The 12781-nt window shown below is 44.5% G+C and overlaps 1 protein-coding gene across 2 annotated transcripts in view; it reads left to right on the top strand.

Annotated features, from left to right (window-relative positions):
- Nucleotides 1-12781, top strand: part of LOC147688996 (ATP-dependent translocase ABCB1-like) — a 684547-nt gene that overhangs the window by 469386 nt on the left and 202380 nt on the right. For both annotated transcript variants that reach the window (XM_086941883.1, XM_086941882.1), the window contains exons 18-19: nucleotides 7591-7674; nucleotides 7764-7967. In XM_086941883.1, the coding sequence (XP_086798009.1) occupies nucleotides 7591-7674; nucleotides 7764-7967 (288 nt within the window). The remainder of the gene's footprint in view (nucleotides 1-7590; nucleotides 7675-7763; nucleotides 7968-12781) is intronic.

Below are 12781 nucleotides of genomic sequence, written 5' to 3'. Positions count from 1 at the left end.
ACAAAATGACATGAATGGATTTTTATTGACTAAACTTGTGATGATTTAACAACAAAGAAAAATTTTGACTAATGGTTTCATTTGTATAAATAACTAATCGTTGTGCGCACTGGAGTCCTGGAGATCTAGCGATCCCAGGCCACATTCATAGATTATTACGGGTTCAGCAGGCACTAATCTAGTGCTGCACACATATCGAATTAATGCCAGGAGACTGAAAAATCTGAGTGCAATACCCTCATCCCCATACACATGTTGCTCAGAACAGGCATGAACTAGCATTTTGTAATGTACACAAGATGTCTTTACGATGCATGGTACATTGTGTAAAGTACAAAAATAAATGAGTAATGTCACTGTTTAAGTACTGCATCTTCAGTATGTATCATCTGTTGTGAGCTAGGCCTTTTTCTATTTATATGTTGACCAGTGCCAATTATTTGGCATTTTGAAGTATGTGGGGCAGTTTTACACACCTCTTGTTCCGCCTGTGCGTTACGTTGCATGACACACAGGCGGCGCACCCTGCTGAGTGATATTTACAAGCACAGGTAAAGCCACCCTGCAGGACTTTACCTGTGCTTGTAAATATTACCCCTTTTCACGCAACACTTTACCTGTTAGGAGTGTGACATGGGTGTCACACACAAAAGCATTTCTTGAGGGACCAAATCATGATTTCCGGGTATTAAGAAATGCTAAATAGCCTTATGGCATGTATAAAGGCCTATACGGTCGCAAAATGCAATTTCTACCCAGTAGAAATCTCATTTTGTGATTCCCTAAATAGGCAATTGTAAATAGGGGTTACCTATTTGTGATTCCCTAAGCACATGTACAAAGCATTTCCTAAATGTATAATGGGCATCTAGAAAATGCTATTACCATTGACTCCAAGTCAATGGTAACCATTACAATTTTGAAAATGTACCCAAAATGCTTTTTTCCCAGTGACATAGAGCCCCCAAGGGCAACTGGGCATTCTTACCAAGCATTCACGAAGTGGGTCTAGAGGTGCTCTAGAACCATCCCTTCACAGGCACTCATTGGGTTGTCTCCCATAGATAAGAAGACTTTCACTCTGTTGGTCCAATCATTCATAAAGATTTTTATTTCATGAAATTTAAGTATTATCCGTTGAAAACATGTTTTTTTTGTCCTTTACATGATTATTGACATGTTTTATATTTCAGGCATTGTCATTATAGGGCATCCAATGCATTTCGGGCATTCAACAATATGCCCTTCGTCAGGGAAAACGACACTGCGAAAAATGATAAAGTGTTGTTACTGTTATGATAGGTCAAGTAACATACATCCAAAGCATTATACATATCCTACTAGCCTAACAAATGATATTAATAGAAACCAGTGTTTGTGCAATGGGTAGTCAGGAGAAGATACAAGGTGAGCATGCATTGTGAAAAAAACTGGTGATAGAATACAAGTTTTACTCACATGACTGGGGTATCCAGTTTGTAGTGAGATCTGTCAAGAAACGGTAAAAGAGAGAAAGCGGCTCTTAGAGACAAAGCTCTTGAAAAATATACACGGATTTGGTCTTAATCCCTCGGAGGGGAATGGGTTCGTCTAACTTACTAGCCTCGGTAGAAAGAAGTGTCGGTTCCACTCAAGTCCTCTCCTTCATAAGAGCTACCTACCTTAATTATACCATTTTCCAGGGTATGTACCACCCTCAAATGTTGTGAATATGTGTATTTCCTTCATTTGATTGGACAAAAAGATGAGGAGAGGTCATCACACCATACTAGTATGAGATCATTTCTATTTGATGTACTTGATCAATGTTCCCACCCATAATTTACTTTCCCATGAATGTTATTCCACCCAGCAATATTTAGTTTCAATTCATATACAATGTATTAAACGCAGTCAGTATTTCTTCCTTTCATCGGGTTAAAGGTTGAGGTTCCGAGGCACATCGCGGGTAAGACGAACTTTGGCAGCCTTTCAATGACAGAGCTTTAAGGTTTTCAGTGTCAGTATGCGCAGGCGTGCTAATTGAAGATGGAGTTTTGCAGTACCCTTCAGGCCTAAATACCAGCGAATAATAAAGCCAAAGAGAGATATGTTAGAAACCGAAAATAAATGAATGCACTGTATACCACTTATTTCTACTCTAACCCCATTACTTTATTTTAACTATATGTTTTTCATTATATATATATGCATTTCCTAAATAGAGATTTCCCAGTGGCGACTTTGACTCTGTAGTAATCACTATTTTTGTACATTCTATTTTGCATTTCCTGATTAGCGATTTCTTAGGATTCACTATTAAGGAAAGGCACAATTGGAATTTCGTAAAATTAGATTTAAGAGCTGTAGCCTTACCAAAACCTAATAACGACTCACTGGCATTCAACATTTTTGCCACTTGTACACTGCCCTACAACAAACGTTTTGAGGAAGTTTTTATCATTTTGGACCAATATGGACAGAAGATTGTCTGTTTCCATGTTTTGTTGACCTCTATGAACGAGACTGCCCAAATAGTTCAATTTGGAGGCCTTTGACCTGAACCTATAAAGGTTAGCTTAATGTCTGGTCATACATTTAGTTATAGGGAGTGCTTTACTCTTGCTCCAGTTCATTCTATATCCTGCAAATACAGTGAACGAGTTAATCAGGGACATAAGATGTGATATCAACATATCAGGATCGCCTAGTTTCAGATGACATTGTCAGCATATAAAATGTTTTTTGTCTGTCCTGCTGTTCTCGCTATTCCCTGTATTTAGTCTGTTTGCCTAATAGCAGCTGCTAAGCATTCTAATGCCAATAGAAATAGATGCAGGAACTGGAGTGCTCCTGTCATGTCCCACAATGTATCGGGAAGTCCTGAAATACATGTCTTCTGAAGCCTACTTGAGCAATTCAGTCTGTATATAGCTATTTTATTTTTGCCACGGAGTGCATTTTCAGCATCCACTGACAGCAGTATCTTCTCATATGTGTCATTTCTAACCTGCCATAAAACATTGATCAACAATCACATGTGGTTTCATATCAGTGAGGATGGTAATTAGCACACTGGGTAGGATCATTATCGGCCTCTGTGGCACTTGGTGGTTGGGCATCTGGCTGCAGCTACACTTGCAACATTGAAGACCTCCATGCCAGTACTAGCAGTCAGAGGGTTTAGTTTGCTGCCTCAGAAGCCATTCCTTTGCACTTCAAGCTTTGTTTAAACTCTTGCTGTGCTTTTCTCAGACACTTGGGGTGAAGAATAGCTGTAAATTCTCATTGGATTGCAGTTGTTGTCCTACTTTGTGCATTTATCAATATCTACAAGGCTGCTATGTCATCAGCGCTCACATTTCGACTTTCCTAAAAACAAGTTTTAGTGATTAAAAAGTAGCGATTTATTATGATGATATTCATCATCGTTTGATCTTTATTTCGACATTTTTTCAGTCATAAAAGATTGCAGTTAAGACATATATAAAACCAGAGGACATAAAATTAACATTTCATAAAATCAGATTATCAATCAGGATGTGCAATCACAATAAACAATCACTCCTGGGTTCCGCTGTGATCAGGGAACATCTTTTGGTCCACATAGCTAGAAGGAACTTTGAGAGTGCATAAACTATATGCAGTGATGTGTCAGTCTTAAAGACTCTCATTGCAACATAACATTTGTTGAATCCCATGTTCTTACATACATAGGGGTACCAACCAGTACTTTCTAGCTTTTCTGTAAACGGGGCTAAAAAGAGCATGTGTAATTCATCCTCCTTAGTCGCACGGCACCCGGGGCAGGAGTTACTCGTGGGAATCGACCACTTGCCAGTGAATGCCCTTAATGCTAGTGTTCAATGCCTCCATTGGATGTGTAGCTTCCTAGCTCCTACTGGATAAATGACATTCAAAAACTCCTCGAAAGCCTAGGAGTGTTTAAGTGTTAAGAAGGTTGCTGTCAGAGAGCCAGCTTTGGAGTCATGCAACCATATATTCTGTTTATAATCCATGAAGAACTTTGCAAGCTTTTTACCTGAGACCCCCCTGCATGCCCGTTCTGGATCATACCAGAGGTCTGATAGTGCCATTTTCCCCAGTTTTCTTTTTCACAAATGCAAATGCAAGCCAGGGGATTTTTGCTGCACTACCATGGCTCAACACGTCCTTTAATTCAAGCCTGTAGTTGGACAGTTCTGGAGTTATCCATAGCCTGCGCCAAAACCTTAACCTCTTCGCCGCTAATGACAAGGGTAACTCGTCATGGAGTTTCCATTGATTTCAATGGAAATTACATTGAAGTTCCACCAGAAGCATAGCATCCAAGTGGTTAAGGGTTTCAGAGCTAGCTCATCCTGGATAAAACTCAGTCCTAAGTCCAATCTCAATGGAAGGAGAGGTGTGCTTTGGGGAAGTGTGAGTAACTGCCTCATAAACTTATTCTCCACATTAGGGATTTCGGGCCTACAGGAGTACCCCCAAAGTTCCCCACCATGAAGAGCAGATGCCCTCGCCTTGACTTTGTAAATCTCCAGTGCAGGGCTCACTGGCTTGAATGTAGATGTATTTGACATTTTGAGAATGCCACTCACTAGTTGGGAGAGTTTAAGTTGGGATTTCACCTGTTGGGGATCCCAAGAAAGGTTTTCGTTGATCGTCACCCCCAGGTATTGAAAAGTCTGTACCCTCTCCAGTCTGACTGACCCCAGGATCGGTGTTGGGCGGGTGAGTGCCGGGGGACTGAAAATCATAAATGTAGTCTTATCAGCATTGATTTCCAGTCCGCGGCAAAGGCAAAAATCCGTGAAGCCGTCCAGCACTCTCTGGATCCACATGGGGGACTTGGAAAGCAGGAGGGTGTCATCGGCAAACATTATCACTGGCACCCTCCTACCTGCCAATCTGGGTGCGTCGTTGTTAGGAACCGTATCCAGGTGCGATATAACGCCATTCACAAAGAGGCAGAACAGGGTTGGTGCCAGGACGCACCCCTGCCTGACCCCCCTGCAAACCAGGAACCGGGACGACAGCACCCCATATTCAATATTCTACTACTTCATGACTTTTGCCTCTATGCATAATTCAAAAAGCAGCTGCTTTTGGGACTCACAGAACTTTTATATTGGACCTATGCTCACATAAATCATTAATGTTTACTAACATATGAGTATGCTTTGAGGTTGTTCCACCCGCCAAAAATTGAAATATTTACTCAAATCATTAGCGGAAATCTAAAATTGATGTGTTTTTTAAATATCTAAGGGATGGGATGACATACGCCCAATATTGCCCGAAATCTAAAAATACAGAACTCATCTTAAATACTTGCCATAAGTACCAGTCATTTATTATTTGTAAGTAAGGCACTTTCCCTGTTCAGAACAGCTATGATTCACATGGCCAAACAAGACAGTAAAAAAACTAAAATTAAATCATTTAAATAAGGGTAAGCCCCTTAAAGACATTTTCTGTGGCACGGGTTAAGCTGAGAGGATTTTCCTGAATCAGTGTGCTAATATTTGATATTTGTGGCATGTATCTAATAACACACTGAATTCACTAAGGTTTACCTGTACTTAAGAGAATTTTAAGTTTGCTATCAGTAGGATTTAGAAGTGCATATTTATTTTGCACCTTAACATAATAATCTAAACTTATAAACAACTTTTTTCAAAAAAAAATCACAACAGAGTGGTGAAATTATATGAGTGAGTAAATGGCTTGAAGGGGCAAGTACTGCGCTTTTGAGGAGTAGGCCTCCCAAAATAGGGACTAAGCAATAAAGACCAAAACACATTTATCAGGTAAATATGTTAATAAAAATATGGCATGTGCAGGCAACATAAACAGTGGCCTTCCACTATATCTCAATTTGGAGAATGTCAAAGTTTATTTAGAAAGTTTTGTCTGCAAATCAAAGAAATCACATATGTGCATGCTGAGTAACAAAACCTTAGATTCATGGGGGTATGCTTTCCAAAAGTTCTATCTGAAATTCATAGAAGCTTTAAAACAGACCTTCATTGCTGTGCATCTCTAGTGAACTTCAAGCTCAAGTGAACTCCCTTTTGCAGGATATCGTGAAACATTTTTAATGAGTTTTTTGCTAAATCCTCAAATCTGTATAATTTAGTGCACCAACATAAGGGACATAGCAGAACTTTTTGCTGATATACGTTAGCGCTGGCAAAATTTTGGCACTGATGTAAAATTAATATTTCCAAATCCTAAGCTTATTTGTAATTTGATGTTTTGATGTTCAGAAGTCTCCACCTGTTGAGATATGATGTGCATCTAATATTCTCTTAAATATATTCAACCAAAATGTTGATTTGGGGGCTATTCAAGGGTTTTCAAGCAGTAAATGACAACTAATAGGCTAAAGGCGAGCTATTTCGGAAAGGTTAATGGCATGCTGCATATATGTGTGATAAATTAAGACCGCCACATAAGGGGTGAGTGATGAATTCTAATCCGCCGTCGGAATTGGTGGAGTTTGGGCTACTCACGTAACCCATGTAATGCAGAGTTCCAGCCAAATTCCTCCAACCTTCATGTGGTAAGTTGGCGAGCATGAGAGAGAATAGGCATCCCGTAGCATGTTTTTTGGGTGTTAAGAGGGCACCCCGCAAGATTTTCCTAATGTGGGCAGTCGCGGGATTTCACAACCAATTGCGGTGAGAAAACAGCCTATCAAGGAAAAGATCTGCTTCAGGGGTGGCAAAGAAGCAGCGTCCTCTGTCATGCAACGTACTGCCATTCGTTCTGATTTTGCAGCACAGAACAGGATCCCATCAAAAATAAATCAGTGAGTGCAGTGTGACGTGCTGATGTATGCCCATTTGCGGAACTCCACAGAATCTCGCAGAGTCTTCATATAACTGTGTAGTTCCTCCTTGACTTCCGCCCACCCCAACTTCACAAACTATGGAGTAACTGTAAACAAGCTACTTGTGACCTCCCTAAAAGTGACCTAGAAAGGTGCCCCTCATGGATATGCCACCACGGCTGTTTTGAACAGCCTTGTTTTTCGAGACACGATAACTCAGTGTCCAGTATACTGGCCATATGAATGCATGTGGACTAGCTGTGCAATGGACAGTGCCTTTTTCTGCCTAGCCACAGGCCACCGTGGTCCAGCACAATGAGGGGAGCTGAAAATAGTCTCTCCAGCTCTCCCCTCAACTCCTCTGTCCCTAATAAAGCCCAAGCATGGCTTTACTGCCAAGCAAGTAGTAAATTGATGTGGATTTGGGAAAGGTATTTCCCCAGAAGGTGAAAAACATGTGGATTTGGCCCCAGCATTCCTGGTTGCGAGTGTTGCTCCACATTACAGAAACTCCAGATTCAGGTGCTGGAATGTTGGCCGGAATTTCCAGTTTCATACCCCAGGGAAGTTTTTGTGAAGCCATGAGTATTGAAAGGTATATTTAATATGTGATTCCATTTACGAGAACAGAGAGGTTTTAATCAGAGCTAAACAGAGTATATAATGGCACTAAACCGTATGTAATCTTTGTGATGTGAGAAAAATATACTTGCTTTTGTAACTCCGAGTGTATAAAGCCTTTTATATGATGTTGTATATATATATTCTTTTTCCAGGAAATTGGATGGTTTGATGATCATCGGAATGCTGTAGGGATTTGGATCACACGTCTTGCCACAGATGCATCTCAAGCCAAAGGGGTATGCTTAAATAAACCTCCTATATCATTGCCAACATCTAATTGTGTGAATATTTGTGAAATATTAAAATATTCTATCCTTTTTTTCAGGCTACTGGAGGTCGTCTGTTTCTAATTACTTTAGCCAGCTGCACCATGCTGACAGCTATTGTAATTGCATTTGTTTATGGATGGCAACTCACTCTACTGATGTTTGGTTGTGTACCAGTCATCCTTGCTGCTTACATTATTAAAACAGCATCTCTGTCTGGCCATGCTTCAAAGGACCAAGCTGCCCTGGAAGAAGCTGGAAGAGTATGTTTCATTGGCTTATTTATTTGTTTACTCTGTTCTTACCAGCTCTACTTACAATTGAATTTGAGTTTGAATGTTGCACTAGACACTGAATAAAGGGGTCTGATTTACATTTTATATGACCGTTTACTCTGTCACAAATGTGAAGGTTGTACTATCCGCTGTAGTGTAGTTCCTATATTCCCAATAGGCTCTGCGCATTGGAATAACATAAATGATAGCTTAGACGTAGGACTGAGGTCGACTAGGTCTCTATTCAATATTTTAGACTTAATTGTGTGTGCCAGCTAGCTCAGAGGTCACTAGAAACTTTCTTGAGTAAACAAGAAGGCGTTTAGCTTTCCTGAATAGACAAAAAGGGATTAGCTTCTGACAACCATATCACATGACAACTTTGTTCCACCTGCAATAAGGAATATATCTCTAGAGTCGCAGAAACAATAGATAGCTATTTTACTCAGTCAATCATTTCACCAGAAATGCAGAGAAATAGAGAGACGGGCATTTTTAATAAAAGGGTTATTTATTGAGCAGTCTTCTTTCTAATGCAAGAGAAATGAATTGCCACAATTGCAATACTTGTCATAAAGTAAAGTGCGTACAATAAAAGGAGTATTATGAAATAATACTGTAAAAGCATTTATATGGTTTCTAAGCCATATGATACTTAAAATGGATAAAATACATACAATGATAAAATAATGACTAAACGTACTCAACTGGTGTTTCTAAGATACGCCTACCCCAGTGTGCCTAACCTAAGCCTAGTACTGGGAAGGAGCAGATGAGTTACAGTTTTTACCAAGAATCTGAATCAAGTATTCTCTATGGGTCTAATCAGCTCCGTACCTTAGGTATAGAATGAAGGGGGTCTTGTATCTCTCTCTCAGGACTCGATCTCCCAGAAACCCACAAGGGTGACCGGAAAACACTGGAGCTGGAATTCTCTGCAGGAGAAAAGACAGCGTCTTTCTCAGTGCGTCAGCAGGGAGGGTCGGCTTCCTTCGGCACTCGCACCAGCAGGGCGTCGGGCAAGTAGATAGCCGATTCTGCTCCAAACCACTGTGTGTTGCTTAAGGCAGATGCTGGTATATTTATACCTGGAAGGTGCCGAGTTTGACGTAAGGTTGGACATAAGAAGTTACTAAGAACTGGCAGTTCTTTCAGGACTCTCAGGAGTTCTAGGACAAATCAAAACAGAAGCAGGGGAAATTCCCGGGCTGCTGGAGGCTTGGTTTGTTTAAGAACGCGTTTTACTTTCTAGGAGTCTATGGGAGTAGCCTTGCCGTATTTGGACTGCATTGGCTCTGACTTAATATGGATATGATTCTTATGCCTTAATAAGGATATGATTTATTATAACCACACAAGGGCATACATCGGCAATATCTAATTAGGGTCCTAGATACATTCACAACACCGCCTGATTGCAAGTGCTACAGGACATAATACACTTGTAGTAAGACAGACATTGAGATGGAGTAACTTGTGTGCCAAACTCCTAATCAGGCCTTGTCTCAAATGGATACAATGTGAATCTAAATCAGATAGTATCATTTGGAAATGAAGCACAAAAAAGATTTGCCTCAGCTTATACACTATTATGGAGCTTATAAAGATAGTCCAACTGTGTTGTTGGAGATATAACATTTATTTAGGAGTTAACTGATGGCTAGTAATGCTTTTCAACGAGTTACTGACATCTTGACATCCCTATAACAAACAATGCTCCAAAATAGAATTTCCTTTTCATTTTTCTGACAAGAAATCCAGAAAGTTGCAGAGATTCAAAAGCACTTCCTCCTAGTGTTCCTACACTTCTCTTTGTAAAGCTTGTGCCCAAAGGTGTGGTGAAGTCTATCAATCAATCAATCAATCAATCATCGCATTTATATAGCGCACTATTCACCCGGAGGGTCTCAAGGCGCTTTGGGAGGGGGGGTCCGCTACTGCTCGAACAGCCAGGTCTTGAGCTGCTTCCTGAAGGCGAAGTGGTCTTGGGTCAGGCGGAGGTGGGTCGGGAGGGAGTTCCAGGTCTTGGCGGCCAGGTAGGAGAAGGCCCTTCCTCCTGTTGTGGCTCTTCGGATGCGGGGGACGGCGGCGAGGGCGTGGCTGGTCGATCAAAGCTGGCGTGTGGGAGCGTAGAAGTTGAGGCGGCTGTTGAGGTAACTCGGGCCTTGGTTGTGTAGGGCTTTGTGTGCGTTGGTGAGGAGCCGGAAGGTGATTCTCTTGTTGACCGGGAGCCAGTGCAGGTCTCTCAGGTGTCCGGAGATGTGGCTGTGTCGGGGGATATTGAGGATGAGTCTCGCTGAGGCGTTCTGGATTCGCTGGAGTCTCTTCTGGAGCTTGGCGGTTGTTCCAGCGTAGAGGGCGTTGCCGTAGTCCAGACGGCTGGTGACGAGGGCCTGGGTGACAGTCTTCCTGGTCTTGGTGGATATCCACCGGAAGATCTTGCGTAGCATGCACAGGATGTTGAAACAGGACTAGGAGACGGCGTTGACTTGTCTGGTCATGGAGAGGGAGGAGTCCAGGATGAAGCCCAGGTTGCGTGCGTGGTCTGTCGGTTTGGGTGCAGTGCCCAGGGCGGGGGGCCACCAGGAGTCATCCCAGGCAGAGGGCGATGGAGCCCAGGATGAGGACTTCCGTCTTGTCTGAGTTCAGTTTCAGGCGATTGGTCATCATCCACTCGGCTACGTCTTTCATCCCTTTTTTGTAGGTTGGCTCTGGCGGTGGCAGGGTCGTTGGTAAGGGAGAGGATCAGCTGGGTGTCATCGGCGTAGGAGATGATGTTGAGGTTGTGTTGGTGTGCGATGGCTGCGAGGGGGCTCATGTAGACATTGAAGAGGGTGGGGCTGAGCGAGGAGCCTTGAGGTACGCCACAGATGACTTCGGTGGCTTCTGATCTGAACGGGAGTAGGCAGACTCTCTGTGTCCTTCCAGCGAGGAAGGAGATGATCCACTCCAGTGCCTTCTCCTGGATCCCGACGTTGCTGAGGCGCTGCCCTAGGGTGCGGTGGCAGACAGTGTTGAATGCCGCCGAGAGGTCTAGGAGGATAAGGGCCGCTGTTTCTCTGTTGTCAAGCAGGGCTCGGATGTCATCGGTGGCTGCGATGAGGGCGGTCTCAGTGCTGTGGTTGGCCCGGAAGCCAGACTGTGAGGGGTCCATTAGTCTCAAGGAAGGCGGCCAGTTGCTTGTTGACCATCTTCTCAATGACTTTGGCTGGAAACGGGAGGAGCGAGATTGGGTGGTAGTTTTTGAGTTCGGTGGGGTCCGCTGTTGGTTTCTTCAATAGAGCGCTGAGTTCGGCGTGCTTCCAGCTCTCCGGGAAGGTGGCGGTGTCGAAGGAGGTGTTAATGATGTCCCGCAGGTGGGGTGTGATGATAGCGTCGGCCTTGTTGAAGACGTGGTGAGGCCAGGGGTCGGTTGGAGATCCCAAGTGGATGGAGTTCATCGTGCGGATGGTGTCTTCGGTGCTGATCGGGGTCCAGGCGCTGGTGGTGGTGGTGGGGGGCGTTGGTGCTGACATGGGGAGCGTAGGTTGTGTGCTGTAGCTGTTGTGTTTGTCAGCGATCTTGTTGTGGAAGTAAGAGGCGAGGGAGTTGCAGAGGTCTTGCGATGGGGTGATGTTGTTGTTTCCGGCGTTGGGGTTGGAGAGCTCTTTGACGATGGTGAAGATTTCCTTGCTGTTGTGTGCGTTGTTGTCCAGCCGTTCCTTGAATGCTGTTTTCTTGGTGGTGTGGATCAGTTGGTGGTACTTTCGGGTGGCAAGCTTGAGGGTGGTCATGTTGTCTGGTATTGGGTCTCTTCGCCAGGCTCTCTTGAGGACTCGGCAGTTCTTCTTGGAGCTCTTGAGTTCGTCGGTGAACCATGTGGCCGTCTTGCTGCCGGGTCTGCTGGGCGGGGTCCTCAGTGGGGCGAGGTCGTCTGCGCAGTTGCTGATCCACTTCGTGAGGTTGTCGGCGGCCTGGTTGGGGTTCGCTGAGCTGGCGGGAGGGTGCTGGCTCAGGGATGCGGCGAGTTGGTCGGCTGTGATCTTGTTCCAGCTTCTTCGTGCAACCTGTTGCTGGTGGTGGTGGATCGTGGTTCTTCTGAAGCTGAAGTGGACGCAGCTGTGGCCCGTCCAGTGGAGTCCGGTGGCGTGGCTGAAGACGATGTCCTTGCTGGATGAGAAGACGGGGTCGAGTGTGTGTCCGGCGTAGTGGGTGGGGGTGGTCACCAGCTGCTTGAGACCGAGGTTGGCGCAGTTGTCCAGCAGGGTGGTGGTGTTGCGGTCGTTGTTGTTCTCCAGGTGGAAGTTGAGGTCCCCGAGGAGGATGTAGTCAGCGGAGGGGAGTGCGTGCGGGCTGATGAAGTCGGCGATGTCTTCCCTGAATTGTGTGCGTGGTCCCGGGGGTCTGTAGATGAGGGTGCCTCTGAGGGTGGTCTTGGGGTCGGTGTGGATCTGGAAGTGTAGGTGTTCGGCAGTAGTCAGGGTGTCGTCGGTGTTGGTCGTGATGCGGATGGTGTTCCTGTGGATGATGGCGAGGCCTCCTCCCGTCTGGTTGGCGCGGTCCCTCCGGGTGATCTTGTATCCGTCCGGGATGGCGATGGCGATGTCGGGCGCTGATGAGGCGTTCATCCATGTTTCCGTGAGGAAGGCAACGTCTGGAGATGTGGTGTCGAGGAGGTTCCAGAGTTCGACGGCGTGTCTGTGGGCGGAGCGGGTGCTGAGCAGGATGCACTTGAGGTGGTTTCTGCTGGTGTTCGGCTTGGTGGGTGCGGGTGCAGTGCAGGTCCGGATGCAGGTGAACTTGCAGGAGTGGCAGCTGAAGGG

This window comes from Lissotriton vulgaris, chromosome 10 (genome assembly GCF_964263255.1).
Source record: "Lissotriton vulgaris chromosome 10, aLisVul1.2, whole genome shotgun sequence".
Lineage (NCBI taxonomy): Eukaryota > Metazoa > Chordata > Amphibia > Caudata > Salamandridae > Lissotriton > Lissotriton vulgaris.
The sequence above is the reverse complement of the archived record's forward strand: the minus strand, read 5'-3'. Positions and strand labels throughout refer to the sequence as shown.